At 40.9% G+C, this 17,681-nt stretch overlaps 1 protein-coding gene across 4 annotated transcripts in view; it reads left to right on the forward strand.

Annotated features, from left to right (window-relative positions):
• Positions 1–17,681, forward strand: part of LOC147332425 (voltage-dependent T-type calcium channel subunit alpha-1I-like) — a 100,459-nt gene that overhangs the window by 73,260 nt on the left and 9,518 nt on the right. For 3 of the 4 annotated variants that reach the window (XM_086288951.1, XM_086288954.1, XM_086288952.1), the window contains exons 28-31: positions 3,206–3,284; positions 3,499–3,620; positions 5,071–5,526; positions 12,509–12,658. In XM_086288951.1, coding sequence (XP_086145077.1) covers positions 3,206–3,284; positions 3,499–3,620; positions 5,071–5,526; positions 12,509–12,658 — 807 coding nt within the window. The remainder of the gene's footprint in view (positions 1–3,205; positions 3,285–3,498; positions 3,621–5,070; positions 5,527–12,508; positions 12,659–17,681) is intronic. The other variant, XM_086288955.1, reaches the window with a different exon arrangement.

The raw sequence follows: 17,681 nt of genomic DNA on the forward strand, positions 1-17,681 counted from the left end.
ACTAGCAGGTTGCTGCTGTAGCCAGTAGATTGTATGCAAGACACCACTTGTCTACAAACACTCCTCATTTTACCCTGCAGGCTGTAGTGAAACTTGAAAAGGTGTGATGCAAACTACAAAAGGGCAAAGGTCGCCTTCAAATTAAAAGCTCTGCCTTATCCTGAACCCAACATATTTCAAAATTTTCTCTGCTTCAAGTTTCTGTTGCACTTTTCAAAGTTTCTCTACCGCTAATTTGTGTTTGGAGACAAGTTTCTGTAAGAGAACGAAATACATGAGCTTATGATCGTTGGTCGGACAAGGTGTCTTCACCCCTTCCCCCCTGATTCAGGGCCTCCTTCCAGAGGGCAGCAGAGTAAAGAGTTCATGTGAAAGTTTGGTAGTATATTCATGGTTCTCTGATGCTACAGTTGTCCCTGATGGGTGGTAAGTGACACCTGACAGTCAGCAATAGCCAAAAACAGTGTGAAAAGTGGAGCTGGGGTTTGGAGGCGGCGCAGGAGCTTGCAATGGACAGCAAATGTGACCAGGCTAAAGCAACTTAACTAATTACAGGCCTTATCATAGATTTATCAATTGGCTGTGTAGGATGTTATCAGCTGATCCATCAGCTGTTGTGAGCTGGCTGTGAGAGCAGCTCCTTTGCTGGGATTGAAGCTGAGTTTGACGTTGTGGCATACCTGAACGAACTCCTTCTTCTGCTTTTTTTCCTTTTACTTTTCACTATATTTTAAATCTCTTTTAATCAATGCTGTTGGCTTAGCAGATAAAGTACATCAGGTATTATATGGTATGTCATTATCATTTTTAACACTTTTTGAAATCATTTTCATGAGATATAGTAACAAAGACAAACCCTGAACATATTTAAACCCTGAGCATGAAAGAGCTACTTTTAATGTATTCCACTAGATTTGTTGTTCTTTGCTGGAAAAGTCCTTGTCTGAAATTCATTGACAGCTAAACTAAATGAGAAATGTTTGACTTGGCTTCCATTTACTGAGAGCTCTCCGACTAAACCAGATATTACTATCAAAGTTCTCTTTTTCACAATTATTTTCCTCTTCAGCATGGCATCATTAAAGATCCTGCCTCAAACAGAGCCAAAAAAAAAGCCTGGCAAAGCACCACAATGTAATTTTCTTTATAAAGTTCACTTGCACAACAGCTGATGTGTAATTTCCTGTGAACAAATTCTGCCCTAGCCGCTGTAGTGTTGGTGCAGTGTTCTTCAGCTGAACTGGCAGCAAATCACAAGTATAGTTTCCTTGAAAAGTCTCTGTGCACTGAGTACTGAGGCACACATTGAATATTCCCTCATTCTCAGTGGAACAGTGCTGCTTGCAGAGCATTAAAGGCGGTGAATAGGAGGCTAGCTTTTGCATCTCCTTAATAGGATTAGAAATGTTTTAACCATACAACATCATCACTATTAGGGTGAAGCAACAGAAGGCTGTTTCGTGGCATGGATCCAAGCCAAGTCCCAAAAGCCCAAGCTGAAAAATTCACAGCATTGTGGCTTTAGTCGTGTCAAAGTCTGTTTACAGAACCAAGAAGGGTGAGAGGAGCATGACAGAACAAGTTGGAATATTGGATTAGGTCCGTGCATATCCATCACTCAGTGATTTGTTTAATGATAAAATATAATGAAAAGGAGTTTTCTTCCGAAGCCCTATAGATACTGGAAATCTTGTAAAAATGAAATTGTATTGTATGAGACCTTTTCAAAAGCAGGAACAAAAATCATTAGAATTAACATAATGTGTGACTGTAATAATACACGTACTATATTATCATCAATTTGTGTTTTACTTTGCAATAACATATTTTATGGATGCAGACGAAGCAGGGATCGATTTATTTCTAGTCATAAGAAAAACACTCATGGGACACTTCATTAGTTACACTTCGCAAGGAGTAGAACTGCCTTAAATTCTTCATGCATGGCTTCAACGAGGTGCTGGAAGCATTCCTGTAAGAGTTTGGTCTATATTAACATAACAGTATTGTGCAATTGCTACCCATTAGTAATGTGAATCTTCCATTCCACCACATCCCAAAGTGAGGTGATTATTTGAGGTTTGTGGCATGATGTACTATCCTGCTGGAAGCAGCCATCAGAAAATGAGTACATCATAAAGGGATGGACACAGTCAGTAACAATAACCCAGTCGAGTGTAGTGTTTAAAAGATGATCAGTTAATACAAAAAAAAAATTCCTACACCACAACCTCCAGCCTGAACTGTTCATACAAGGCAGGTTGGATCCATGCTTTCAAGGTTCAAGGTTCTTTATTTGTCACATGCATAGTTATACAAGTATAACACACAGTGAAATGTAGCCTGACACGCTCCTCGACATGTGCAAAAATGGGGGGTAGAGGAAGAACATTACACATATATATAGTATATACATTGGGTAAATGTGCAGTAGTAGCAGCAAGCAGGTGAATTCTGTACATTAATATGAATAGACATCTGACTATTTTACAGGATAGACAATATAAACATTTCATTGTGTTTATAACAAATTGTGACCCTACCATTCAAATAATGCAGAAGAAAGTAAGACTGATCAGGCCAGGCCAAGTTTTTACAATCTTCTGTTGTAGCCTCAGTTTTCTGTTCTTAGCTGACAGCAATGGAACCAGTGTGCTCTTCTGTTGCTGTTGCCCATCTACTTCAAAGTTTAACATGCTGTACATTTGCAGATGCTCTTCTGTGTAACTTGCTTATAACGAGTTGTTATTTGAATTACCGTTGCCTGTGTGCCTGATCTCCTCTGACATGGCATCAACAACGCTTTTTTACCCAGTGCACTGCAGCTCGCTGGATATTTTCTGGCTGTGTGTGGAAAATTCCACTAGATCAGCAGTTTTTCAAAATACTCAGCCCAGTCTGTCGGGCCAATCATGCCACATTCAAAATCTGCAATGTTATTGGCTGATTAGATATTTGCAATAACAGTCAGTTAAACAATTGTACTTCATAAAGTGTCTGGTGAGTGCATTTAGTTATGCGCATATATTAGTGTTTAGAATACGCTTTTGTTTTTCACTAAAAGGACTGTAACTTGTGCATTAGACACTGACCCGACCATAATGCCATCTACAAAGTTCTTCATTCCTGCAGATATTAAAATACTCTTTATGAATTTATGACAAACACGCAATAATACCTTTTTCCTTCTGTGTGCCCGTTGTAGGTGGGTAACCTGGGCCTGCTCTTCATGCTGCTGTTTTTCATCTACGCCGCCTTAGGAGTAGAGCTTTTTGGAGAACTAGGTGAGTTCATATAACATCCTAAAGACTGCCTTGAGATAGCAGCTAAATATTTTGTGCTCTCAGAATCAGATAGTGTTTGGTCACACTGCTATCGATTCAGTAACAGACAGTATCTATTCAGGATGGACTTAATTGGAGAGATTTTGCTTGCCATTTTCCTCTCACCCCTCTTTTAACTTCTTCTTCTCTTGATCCTTCTCGCTCTTATTCTCAGTTTGCAATGAAGATTACCCATGTGAGGGTATGAGTCGTCACGCTACCTTTGAAAACTTTGGCATGGCCTTTCTTACATTGTTTCAAGTCTCAACGGGTGACAACTGGAATGGCATTATGAAGGTACAAGGCAATAGTATGAAGATATATTTGAGTCAGTCTTATTTACTAGATTGAGTGCATGTGAAAGGCTTCAGTCTGATGCTACACAGGGTAAACATGCAAGTATATTTTTAACTGTGATTGAGAGAAAACACTATTTAAAAATAGACTCTTTAATAGTAAACTGTCAACCATCCTGGCCTTCTCTCTAATGACAGCAATGAAAAGGAGATGTGTTAGCTCAGCACAGGAAGCACACATTTCCCTACTGATGGAAAGAGATGACTGCCTCGTGCACATGTAAAAAAAAAACAACAAAAAACCCCACCAATTTCCTCTGAAATCACATCCACTTCCACCAGGAATAATCACATCTCCTCCACGCTCTGAGGCTGCACGGGAATCAGAGATTATGCTGTTGTGTGTTGGGTGTGGACCATTAGGCACACACTCGATGCAGGCAGTGTGGATGATAGCGGGCCATGAAGCAGGACAGCGGGCCACAGATGGTGCCCCTCAGAGTAAATCTTAGCCATTTTATCCATCAACTTGCTACCTGGGCTGTGAGAGAGGTTAGACCTGCTCTGCTTTAGTGGAAAGGAAAGCAGTAATTAGTCATGCAGTGACGATAGAGAGGAGGAAATAATGAGGGAGAGTGCAGCGGGGAGAAAAAGGAGGCACTAGCCGACTGTAATAAAAGGGAAGATGAGAGGAAAGGAAAGGGGTTAAGAGAACTGACCAGTTATTATGCTTTCTCCTCTCCAGGGGGTGAGGGGCTGTGGGTGTGGGATTACAGCAAAAATGCAAAACAGGGAAGAGAGTGCGTTTGAAAACGGAGGCTCGGATGAGGAGAAAATGGAAATATTTAAGCAAAGAAGATGGAAAAGGATGCAGAAATGATGGGAGCTTTGTGAAGGGGCACAGGGTCTGTAAATGTCAAAGCAAATTAGACAGAAAAGACCAGCTTCAGCTCAGAGGGCTAAAATTGTTATGTTTTTTCACAGCCTGGGTGAGATATGTGTACTTCCTCCAGAAAACACTTGTCACTTTGGTTCTTCTCTGCCTGAACTCCGCTGTGCGCGTGTTAACCAGACTGGAAAACCACTAATAACTTTTCAAAAGACAAAAGTAAAAATATCGTCCCCTTGTTATTTTGCACAGAAGCAAGTGTATGAAGATAATACAAGCAGGCATGACTACAAAGAGCCTTGTTAGCATGAGAAAGATAATTCTAGCAGTAAAATTACTTTTTGTTGTGAATGATTAAGTTGCTTCAGGGCTGAGCTCGCATCAATACATGACGACTTTTAAATTTTGACTCGAGACTTCTTCTCATCATCTCCGCCACTTTCCAAATATTCAAGAAGAAGCTTCTTAACCAAAGAGTGACATTTGTGATATCTTATCTGTTTTGCTCCCTTTCACCCAAAACTACCCTTGACCAACCTCTCCTCATCCTCTGTCTGACCAGGATACATTGCGGGAGTGTCCACCAGACCACGGCACTGATGTGGACTATGCCTGCAATCCAAGCCTTCAGTTTATCTCGCCCATGTACTTTGTCTCCTTCGTGCTCACCGCCCAGTTCGTGCTCATCAACGTGGTGGTGGCCGTGCTGATGAAGCACCTGGACGACTCCAACAAGGAGGCCCAGGAGGAGGCGGAGATGGATGCAGAAATTGAGCTGGAGCTGGCCCAGGGCACCCTCTGTTGCATGGGCGCCCCCGGTTGCGGGGGTGGGGGGGTGGATAAAGGACTAGTCGTTGCTGGATCGAGGCCTGGAGGCACAGCGGGAGGAAGAGACAGAGGAAGTGCCCGAGGAGAGAGAGGAGAAGGAGTGAGAAAGCTGCGACACGCAGTCACTGCTGCGCACCAGGGACCATATAACTCCAGTGACTCCAGCCAGACTATGTACTCACCAGCACAAGTGAGTCTGTCTGTGTGTGTGTGTGTGTGTGTGTGTGTGTGTGTGTGTGTGTGTGTGTGTGTGTGTGTGTGTGTGTGTGTGTGTGTGTGTATGTGTGAGAGAGGGAGAGAGAGAACAAAGAAAGTACATGAGGATCTTTTTGCTTGGTGGGAGTGTGAAAGGCATTTTTGTGTGTTTGATTGAATAAGCATGCGTGTGTCTTTGTGCCTGAAAGTAAGGATGAGATATCTATGACTTTTAGTTTTTTTAGCATCAGTGTCGAGCCTCATAAGGAGACTTGCTGATGTTCTCAATCTGCAGTAGTACTCTGATAGTTCTACGTCTCTCATAGCGATAAAGAGAAGATGCCCAAATGTTTCTGCAGTGTCCACTCTGTCTAAAACCTGAGTGTAGGGCTGCTCAATTAATCGAATTTTAATCACGATTACGATCTGGGCTTTCAACGATCATTAAAAATGACTGAGCCGATTATTAGCCCCTCCCTCATGCTTTACTCTCGCGCTGCTCCGTGTGGCAAATCAAGCGCACTGCTCTGCATTTCGAACATGCGTGACAACAATTAAGAGGACCCGAGGGAAGCTCGGAAAGCTAAGCAGAAGTTATTTGGAGAGGAGAGTGACTGCCGTTGGTTGAAAAGAGAGGTAAAAAAAAAAAAAACTTAAGTGGTGTGGAAACATTATGGGTTCGCGGAGTCAGACGTGGATCAAGTAGACACAGTGTGTAAACTTTGCTATGGTGTCGTAGCTGCACCACAGAGCAACACTGCAAAGTTCACATTTTTCATTTATTTCTTATATTGCAAACATTTGCACTGTTATCAGTATTTGCACACTATTTTATATTATTTTTTAAAGTCATTATTCAATATATTGTTATTGTTAAACCTTTAAAGCCGGTCAGAGCAGCATGCTCGTTTTGTGTAACTATTTTTAAATCCTGCTAAGCTAGCACAATAAATTTTTTTCCATATGAAACCAGAGGAGTTGTACTTACATCTTATGCCATCAGCTTGTCCTCGGTCACGGTTTCCTTCCACATATAGCTTTGCAAAAATTGCATAAAAAGCGCTTGCAGGAACAAAAACATAATATTCCAGAAACACGCTTTGCTGATCCGATCAGCTGTTCTTAACACTTCCCACATTGAAAAAGACGTCAACGTGAACTATCGCAAGTGACGTCATTTTTGCGGAAAATTTAGTTTTTTACTTGTAGGCCTTAGAACTCAAATTGCACTGCTGGAAATAGTTTATTTTGATGCACATGCACATTCTTTGCAAATTTGCATCATAGGATTGTTTTTTTGTTTTTCCTGCAGTATATAAAAATTGCTGTATCTCCAAAAATAAAACTATGAAGACACTCAAAATAAATTTCCTGTTGTTGTAAACGATTTTTTGCAACTTTATTGTATTTAAAGTTTTGAGGGATAAACCTCTTAAATTTCTCCAAGTAGAAATATATGTAAAAAAACAAAACAAAAACGATTTTCAATTTTTTTGTAGTTTATTGCACTTTTTTGCAATTAATGTAGTTACTATGGACTTAATGCATACACATTTTTAAAATATGGGCTATAACAGTTGTATTGATGTATAGCAACTTGAAATGCTCCCACAAATGGCACTACAGCATGTAAAAAAAAATAATATAAGCTCTGGCGGACGAAATAAATATCGTCAAATAATCGTGATCTCAATTTCAGTGAAAATAATCGTGATTATCATTTTTGCCATAATCGAGCAGCCCTACCCGAGTGGTCACCGCTTATTGCAAGAACAATATAAATAGTACTATAAGACACTATTGAATACATACAAACGTCAGGTCTGACACAGATGAAGTACAACCTTCTTTTTAGATGCTGTGTAAAAGGAAAATAATAAACAAATTTAATAGTTTGTAAATCTTTTAAAACTTGAATTTAATTGAATCTGGTACAAAGAAAATATATCAAATGGTGAAACTGGGTAAAAAAGACTGGCCTGGTGAGTAGTTACACTTTACTAGTACCTGATCAGACTCTCCTTTTTGCCTTCAGAACTGCCTTAATTCTTTGTGACATCAATTCAATAAGGTGTTGGAAAATTTCCTCAGAGATTTTAGTCCATAATGACACAGTTGGTGTCGATTTTCTTTTAGCTTTGCAGCCTGTTGATTATCTGAGTTGCTATCACCATCCCGTCAGCTCAACAACAAAACATTTTGGACCAAAGAAATGCTGAAAAGCACTGCTGGTAAACCTAGTTTCTCACTGTAAAACTGTAGTTAAAACCTCATGCAAAGAAAAAGCATGTAAACATGATTCTGCCTCAGGTATTCCTTTATCCACACCTGACTAGGTGTGGTCAATTAGCAACAGCTGAACACTCTTGCATTTCCACTGCAAAGAGATTAGGGGCTGCAGAGGGGCGTAACACACAGGTAACAAAAAATATGTGGAGGCAGCATTAATGCTAAACTGGCCTTTTACAGTCCAGACCTGAAACTCATTGAAAAATTCTTATTATGAAACAAAGAATATGACAAAGAGGTTGTGAACTGATGAAATTCTTTATGAAGGAAGACATGTACATGCAACTTGTGAGGAAGGGATGATAAAAACCTGCCCACATGTTGCTTAAATTAACTTTAAAATGAGCGTCTTTGAAAAAAAATCTCAGTTTCAACATGTTTTTTGTTTTCTTTGTGCCATTTTCGATTGCACAAAAGTCTTAAATGTTTCTTTTTAGAAACAGAGTTGTTATTGTATGCACGCTTTATATATTCCACTGTAAGAGCTGCTATCATTTTTTGATGGAGGCTTCCTCAGGGCTGAGTATGTGGGAATTACGCAGGTAAATAAAAATACACAGGTACAGCTCAGACTACGAGCAGACAGTGCACATGAAAGGACTTATTATATATTATTACTGCGATATTTCTGTCTCTCTGGCTGTCTGTCAGTTTGCTTCTCTTTACACGGTGTCAATGGATTAGTTCATGCAGGGAAAATTACATATTTGACGAGCAAGCTGCAAGAATACAAAAGTGATAAACAATGTCAGTAATTTCTGTTTAAATGGCTCTGATGTCAGAGAGAGAGAGAGAATCATTGCTTGATTTCTTTTTTAGTAAAAATTCACTGACAGCCCGCATTTCTTGAGTGCACTCAATCAGTCGATCTCTTTGTATAAGTTGTTAGAACTTTTGTTCTTTTTCTTTAAGCGATTTTGAAAGATGGAAGCGAGGGCCTGGAAGGTTAAACATTTACACAAACAGATAAAAGGAGAAGAAGAAAGAGATGCTAAGCAGTGACTTAGCAGGAGTTTTTGCACAAAGCCAATTGTTTGAATAAGATGAGTAATAGAAGTGTTAAACCATTAGGGAGAAATTAAAGGCATTTTCCAAAATCAAGCTAAACAACTAAAGTGATATCATGTCGATTTTGTGTATGAAGGTTTTTCGCCATCTTCTCTGTAGCCAATGCAGTCAGCGAGGAGAGGTGAAAAATGTTAATCACTTATTCACTGAAGCTTTTTTTCATTTAGGCTTTATTAACCTTTCAATGCTCATTTGAGACTATGTGAGCTTGCATACATATGTGCACAGGTTACGCTTTGGAAATCATAATTTCACTGCCTACATCTAATGTGTGTGTGTGTTTGTGAGAGAACGAGTGGAAGGGTCCCTCATTTCTCCTCGCAGTCAGCAGAGACGCACGCTTTCATTATGAAATCATTAATGATAGTCTGAGATTTCCATGCAGAACCACACACATGAAGATGACTCACTGGCTGCCATGAGGAATTTCACCTTTGTAGAGCTAAACTTGGCTGCACGGAGCCATTTTTAGTTCAGCGTTGGCTGACGAAGGAACTTAATGCAGACCAGGGAGAATAAACTGGCAGCATCCTGTCTCTCTCTGTCTTTCTCTCTGCTTCTCTTTCTCACAAGCGATGCAGTGAGGGATCTGGCAGTGCGATGTAATATCTTCAGAGCACGGGTCCTGGGGTTTGAGTGTGTGATTGTTCGTACCAGGATGAGTGTGTGTATGTCTGTGAAAAACATTGTCAAATAAATTGCTGTAATATTACTGCTAGTAATACTGCTACAGTACTAATCAAAAATCTTGAGACATCCCAAGTCGAGTCTTTGTACCTCACCATTTTCAGAGGTATGTTTTTCTTTTTTGTTTCTTTTTTGTATGTACATATGAATCATTCAAACATAAAAAAGACACCTAACTCAAGCAGATGAAGCAGTGTCTACATATAACAGACAAAAAGCTCATTTTAAATTTTTTCTCACGTAATTTTTTCCCATTTCTTTAGTTGCCAAAGTTAACACAGTTTAACAGTCATAAAATATTTTTTTGCACCAACAAAGTAATCAACAAAGTAAATAGTAAATGGACTATTTCAACATGGTGTGCACTTTGTCCTTAAAAAATCTGAGGAAACCAGACAAGTGAAGAACAAAGAAGAACTGGCTTGAGTAAAAAAAAAAAAAAACTTCTACCGCAGCAGATGATCAGTATCTGAAAGTCCTGCCCTTAAGAAATAGGGGGGGAAATCCAGCAAATACCTGATACAGGACCTAAGACCATCTACTGTTTACTGAAGTCTCATCAGAAATGGCTTTCAAAAAGCTATTCTTAAGGAAGGGAAACAGGGAGAAAAGGCTGAGGTATTGCAATTACATCAGAACAAATGACTTGTGGATTAAGAATCCAAATTAGATTTTTTAATTGTCAGATCAAACGAGTGGGGTACAACAGTGAGCATCTGCAGCCAGATACATGTTCTGTAAAGTACGGAGGAGGCTCTGTCATGGTTTGTTATGTATCATCCAGCGGTGTTGAAATTTTCAATTATGAACACAGAAACTACCATTGGATTTGATCCATCATGTAATACCACCTGGAAAGCATCTGATTGAGCACATGACAAAGATCCCAAACACACAGAAAAACATAGAGAAAAACACACAATGGAACACTATTGGGCCTGGATTGGCCTTTTCAGATTCCAGATGTGGGATCATCTTGACAGAAACCATCAACATCCAAAGACGAGCTCTGAATGTCTTTCATGAAGCCTGGAGAACTATTCCTGAAGACTACTTAAACAAATGAGTCCACTCTGTGATAAAGAATAGAGGTGAAATATAAACAGATGAAGGATGGCTCAAGATTTTTGCACAGTCTAATATTTTTAGAATTAGAGCTACAGTGTTCATCTTTTGTATTCATCTACAAAGCTGATATTTACGTTATTTATACAGAGCAGACAGCTCAGTTGAACTTGGATTTTTGGTGCAACTAATGCAATCTATAATGTGCTATATTAAACACTAAGAAAGTGCTTTTTTTAGAGAATAGTGCAACACCAGTAATGCATTGCACAGGGACTAAAGGAGCCACTAGAGGAAGTTGACACATGCACGGTGAGAGAGAGAGAGAGAGAGAGAGTACGGGCATAAGAGAGGACTGATAATAGCCGAGCCAGTGACAGTCAGATAGAGGCAGTAATTAATTTCAGCTCTCTCCTCTCCCCCTCTCTCAACTTCCATTCCCTGCAGACGAGCCCTATTGTTGTCCACTAATACAGTTATTAATGGAGGCCACCACATAGGCCACCACAGTCAATCAAACATTATTTTTATATTAAGCTCTCAACCTACACAGAATGGACTATCTCAGGGCCTCTCTGAGAGAGAGAGAGAGAGAGAAGAGTATGTTTTTTTTATATGTGCATACACCGAGCTGGATGTAGCCGAGTCAGTTTGTCTTTGTGCCAAAATGCGGCACTGCAGCTCTGTATCAAAACCCAGCATGATTTAGGTGTATTTATATCGCTGGGAGTACAGTAACCTGTCTTTTGAATCACGAGCCCACTCACTTTCAAAACATGAACCATGAGTGATTGTAATATAACCACATGAGTCAGAAATGTGTGTTTGCATAAGAGGCCTAAGTATAGGCATGTGCGGCGTTGTAGAAACGTGTTATGAAAGTAGGCTTGCGTGGGGATTGAAGAGGAGTGACCCTGTTTCACAGCATCTTTTGGGATAGATCTGCTGATGTAATACGGTTATTTTGGCTGTTAAGAATGTGCTACGGGCACAATCACACATCATTGTGAAATACAGAGTCCCGCTGCGAATCACAGACATCATTTTTAAAGTAGTCCCCCCTCCACCTTTTTTTTTTGTCAGTAGTTTCCTTTTTCTGCCAGATTGGTTTCTGGGAAAACCAATCTGGCAGATGAGATTCAAGCAAGGAGGGATCATTTAAGTCACAGGGAAAAAAGAAAAAAGAAGCCCTGAGTGATTCAGTCTAAATTGCTTTAAACCTAATAATATCCAACTCACAAAGCAAATGCTTAAATCTTAAATTGTTTCAACAAGGTATTGAACAGCCTAATTGAGGTGATATATCAAATATAATTGCACCGCTCTCACTGCTCAAGGCTTTGATAGTAAAATTATGTGTTACTTGGCTAATGGTTTGGAGTTATATTATTGAGGAGCTTTTTTTTGTTGTTGTTTAGTTTTTTCCCTTCCCAAAAAAGAACAAGTGTTTAGCTTTAAAGGCCATCAAAATCTCATTTATTTATACATAATATCTGACAGTGTATGAGAGATTTATTTATTTATTTATTATTTCAGTTGAGGAATGTCAGAAAGGAAGGCGTATGGAGTGTGAAATGTACTGTCGTGGGGGTGAATATGCACATGAGTGACATGAGTGTGTGTTTGCGTGTGAGCACAGAGTATGAGAAAACTGCAAAAGCATACCAGCGTGTGCACATGGGCACTTTTATAACCCTTTCGATGGTGTATGCATTTCCCTGCGTGTTTCTTTGTCCTCGCATGTCCGCATGTGCACATGTTTGCGCCTGCGTGCATTCTGGTCTGCCGCCCCCCCGCGTCCCCTGCGTATGTGTCCGTGTATGTGTGCGTGCGTGTTGTGTGTGTGCGCGTGTGCGTATGTGTTCCAGGAGAGCCAGTGGTTGGACAGTGTATCTCTCCTGATCAAGGATACCTTAGAGGGGGAGATGCTGATGATCGACAACCTCTCCGGCTCTGTCTTCCACCACTACTCCTCTCCTCAGCTCATCTGCAAAGACTGCAAGGGCCACCCGCAAGAGGTACCACCCTAAACACACATGAATACAAGCATGTCCACAGCACACACACGGGACCAAGGGGAGGGTGAAATAATCTCAGATCTGGTCACATTTGCAAGACAAATTTAACACATGTATTAATTTTTCAGTCAAATATTTAATTGGCGTAACGTGTTTCGGAATTCAGTCAACACAATTGTTTGTGATAGGCTCAGGCTTACAGGACAAACATCCAAGGATCTCACTCTGAATAATTTACTAGTATTGAAAAAAGTTCCACATCACATTAAGGCTTTAAATAAGCTACCCCTGCGTTGCCAATTTAGCAAGGTTTGGACACTTTAATGAACCCATTAGCAATGTTATTTCACAGTGAACCCAACAACAAATCTACTGACTTTCTGGGAAAGCATTTTACTTTCGCTTCAAGAGAGTCGCGGGTGAATCTTCGGCCCTCCTCGTTCACGGTTTCTGCAGTTCTCAGCTGCATTCTGTGAGAAAGGACAGAGTGAAATATAAATCAACAGGAAAATATCCAGAATGTCTATGAAGGGATCTACTTTGTTTTGGCAAAACCAGGCTAACCAAGTCTTTTTTCCTTATTGTGTTCAGCAGACCAGCTCTGACAGTGTAAAAATGCAATTGAAGGAAGATAAGGCTGTTAAAAGTGCAGTTTCTTGATTTCACATTTTAAAATGCTGATTTCAACAGAGTGGAAAAAAACGTGTACGCTGGGCATGCCAGATTATAGCTATTCTCATTCCTGTTAGAGAAAAGCCCGTCTACAAATAAAACACTTTTACACCTGCACTCTGAAGGGAAAACCAAACATCATCCTGAGACATGTAATTCCTAGCTTCCAGATGCTTTATAAAAATGCCTCCAGGTGTTGGAAGGGAGAAACAAAAATTGGCACCCTAGCGCCAAATAAGTGTAGAGGTAGAAATTTAATTCCTGAAAACATCTACTTTTCTTTGTAGCTGTGCAAATGTGTATAAATATAAAGCTAACAGCATTTGCTAACCTTCAGTTTGCGGTTTCACTGACTGGCGCACGTGTGGGATTGTGTACTCTGGAAAATCTAATTTTAGGCTGGATCAAAAACCAAAATTTGGTAAATCATACAATTACTTTGTAAAACACAGGATTCCCTGAATACTCACACATTCACACGCACAACAAGTTGCAGGCATGTAGGGGGTTGCACGTACTTTCGTGGATACACACAGGGGTCCATTAATCACACCAAGCAGTCTGAATGGAAAGTGCTGTCAAAGTCCAAGCTTCATAAAGTGTGTCAACTGCTCTATGTGCTGTTTTGTTACAGTATAACAGAAAGTTAAAGCCTCTAAAAAAGCCCAGCAGCATAAGATTAAAGCGACTTTCCATATGTGCAGTAATGTGACTCAATGAGGCCCACTTAATGCATGGCACACAGGCAGCCATTCTTGTTGCTGTATGCATGCAGGCACGCACCAACAGCCTGTTTTTCCTGTTCTTATATTTTAGGGGCGTTTTGTAAACAGGAGATCCTGCATAAACCACACACCCCCACAACATACTGTCCTGTGCTGGTGTTGTCTATCACAATGACAAAGTGCAGCAGGTCATCTCAGAAGAAGCAATAACTGGGCTCTACACCTCCTCATCTGTCAGCCCTGCTTTCTGCCTGTCTGCAGATGCTGTCAAACCATCAATCTTTCCTCGCTCCGTTATACGCTTCGCCTTTTTCCTTCGGAAGCTGCTCTCCTCTGGCAATCCCTTTGTCTAGCCCAGATTTACTCTCTCTGATGCGGTGCTGATCTCCTTTAACTTGCCACCTTCTTTAAACATCAGACTTGCAAATTGGGTGTTTTCGTGTGTGCGTGTGTGCGTGACAGAGAGAGAGCTAGTATGGGTGAGTACACAGATGAGTCTTTTGCTGCTGAGAGTTCTGTGCAGATTTACTGTGTTTGAGCAGACAGTAAGACACAGCGGGACACCTGGGTGCAGCGTGTGTGACATTGGAAATATTCATCAAGGAACTAATAAACACGAGGGACGATCCACAGCATGAGAGTGACTGCAGTTTTGGTTTGCAGGGAACAGTTCAGTGGAGCAGAGGAGGCCTTCGCTATTAATTTGGCTGCAAGTATAAGAGGCCACTGCTCAACAATATATATGAAAGCTCCTCAACATCATTTTCACTGAATTTACTTTTGCAACTAATCAAACCACTGGAAAATGTTGCTCTAACAGGCAATTCAAAGTTGAAACTAAACTACTGTTAATGGTAATATTAAATGCATCTCATTGAAATAAGCAAAACACTGTTTGTAAAATGAAAGGATAATAGCGATACTGATTTTAAGATATCAGCTGTTCCTGTGGTCACAATGCACCGTTAAGGAAAAATGGTGTACAGTTTTGTGGAAAACTTTTGGACATAAACATTTCAAGGTGCAATTAAAAGATTTTGTGACCTCACCCATCAAAAGCAGAAACCTTGTGGGCTCCTGAAAGACTTAGTGGACCTCTGGACCACTTATTTTCTTTTTTACAGTACTGTACATGTACTGTGACCACTTGTGCTTGCATATCTGCATCATCACATCTGAGGAGGCAGAGAAATCATTTCAGAGAGCTGATTGATCCACAGTGCTTAAATTGACCCAGAGTGGCATCTGGGTGTGTGCCTGAGGTGAAACAGTATTATTTTACTATTTCCACATCATTGTGTATTCTGTAACGCTGTGCATTTTGAGCTATGAGTGCATTTATTGCCAAATGCAGTTGGTGAGATCGGTTTATTAAAATGCAAAAATCTTACTTGCTCCAAAAAAAAAATCTAAGCTAATTCGTCCTGCATAATTACGAAGAACTAAAGAGGACTGAGGAGGATTAAATGCAAGAGAGCAGAACTTCCAAGGAGCAGTTTAAAATAGCAGAAGCACTGTTAGTTGTCCAGAGGTGCACACGGAGACAATGTTGAGGTTTTGCTTATCAGGGGCAGTCACTAAAACTTCTGATCGCACCTTATATACGTATATATTTTTATTCATTATGCAGTACCATGTGTAATACCACAAAGTATGAGACAGTCCTTCAGTCATTAGTTATAAGACTATATATGTAGAGAGTATAATTTAGGCGGCAGCACGGTGGCACGGTGGTTAGCACTGTTGCCGCACAGCAAGAAAGTCCTGAGTTCAATTCCACCATCAGGCCGGGGTCTTTCTGTATGGAGTTTGCATGTTCTCCCCGTGTTTGCGTGGGTTCTCTCCGGGTACTCCGGCTTCCTCCCACCGTCCAAAGACATGCAGCTTGTGGGGATAGGTCAATTGAATAATCCAAATTGCCACTAGGTGTGAATGTGCGAGTGAATGTGAGTGCGAATGGTTGTCTGTCCCTATGTGTTGGCCCTGCGACAGACTGGCGACCTGTCCAGGGTGTACCCTGCCTCTCGCCCTATGACAGCTGGGATAGGCTCCAGCGCCCCCCGCGACCCTAAAAAGGATAAGCGGAAGCGAATGGATGGATGGATGGAGTATAATTTAGGAAGAAGAGGAGTTCGGCACCTGATGCCATGGCTGCCATAGAGCTCTGATCTCAGCATCATGGGCATAGTCTGTTCAAACAGGTGACAGTGGTGACAAAAGGAGAATTAATGGCTGCAGTTTGCGTGAAGTTAAGTGATCACTGTATCGTGTTGACAAAGTTCATAGACTCTGGTAAATGATCATTTGTTGTCATAGTTCAGCAAGATAAAAGAGCAAGAGCACCTGCTGGTGCACTTATGATATGATATTCTGACTGTTAAGACTCATGCAGATATTAATTGTGCTTATTTCCTCTGCAGTCAGCAATCTTCTCTCATGGCAGTGCTGAATAGAAAAATACCTTCCTTCACTGCTCTAAGGCTGCAGTGGACACTTCCAACTGGTCCTTGCCCGAGTCCCCTATCTCGTTAGTGAAGCCTTCGATATTTCTGCAGTTACCTTGGAAGCAGCGGTGTAGCAACTCTTCCTGTGCCTATTGTGCTTTTTCGTTATCTCTGGAGGCCCAGCCAAGAATACAGAAAAAGAGAAGCTCCCGTTTCTTTTACCTGTCGATAAATAAACCAGTTGACTCACAGGGACCTTTTTTCCACAGCTATTTGCAGCCCCCCTCTAAGGCGCTAAAAAGTCACAGATGTGGTGCTCTCACATAAGTGAGGAGTAATATATGGAGGCAAAACAGAAAGTGTTCTTTCAAATTAATGAGTTGCTGTGCTTCTGTCTTGATTCCTCGCCTTTGCCTCATCCCATCTCGTTATCTCTTTCTCTCACTTTCTTGCTCACTCTCTCCTCAGGGGCATGGGCAATGGGAATTTACTGCCTCATATTAGCCATGAATCTTTCGTTCCTCTATGAAACTCTCACTTCATTGTATTTCACTTGGCCCCTTTTAATTCCCCATGCTCTGGCCATTTATTGTTCTGTGTCCTTAAAGAAACGCTGCCCGAGCACTGCATCTCCACAACACTGAGGTTCCACTCCAGCTCACGGTTTGCACTGTGCTCTGAAACCGGTGCACAAAAAGAAAAGTATTACAAGAGCAGAGAAAAGTGCCAGCAGGGAGGCTCGATGCTCACGTGTGGCTGATAATTTAAAAGCAATTCAGCAGCTATATGGGCCACGTTACCCGCAGCTCTGATGAAATGAACCTAGCTGGAGCCAGTGTTGGAGCAGAGAAAAGAGAAAGTAACACTGTTGTCACATCTGAGTGACAACAGTGTGCTTGGTAATGTTTTCTTTTTTGTTAACATCACCACGCTTGATAGGAAAAATAAACATCTTCACTCTCTTTTGCATATACATGAAGACGGCGCCGACACGTACACGAAAACGTTGCATGGATACCCGCCTCATCCAGCTTCCCATCCAGCCTCTTTATTTGCGTATATATTGATGCCACTAAAAAACAATTGCTCACTTGATGATGATGAAGTAATGTCACTGCTCTCTTGAAATCTCTCATCCTGCCTCTCTTTACAGACAGGCGCCATGGCATTTTGGCAACTTTG

The sequence above is a fragment of the Aulonocara sp. 'chitande type north' Nkhata Bay genome, linkage group LG4 (assembly GCF_057382095.1).
Source record: "Aulonocara sp. 'chitande type north' Nkhata Bay isolate Kocher_YH1m ecotype deep benthic linkage group LG4, A_spYH_male_GT1.1, whole genome shotgun sequence".
Taxonomy (NCBI): Eukaryota; Metazoa; Chordata; class Actinopteri; order Cichliformes; family Cichlidae; genus Aulonocara; species Aulonocara sp. 'chitande type north' Nkhata Bay.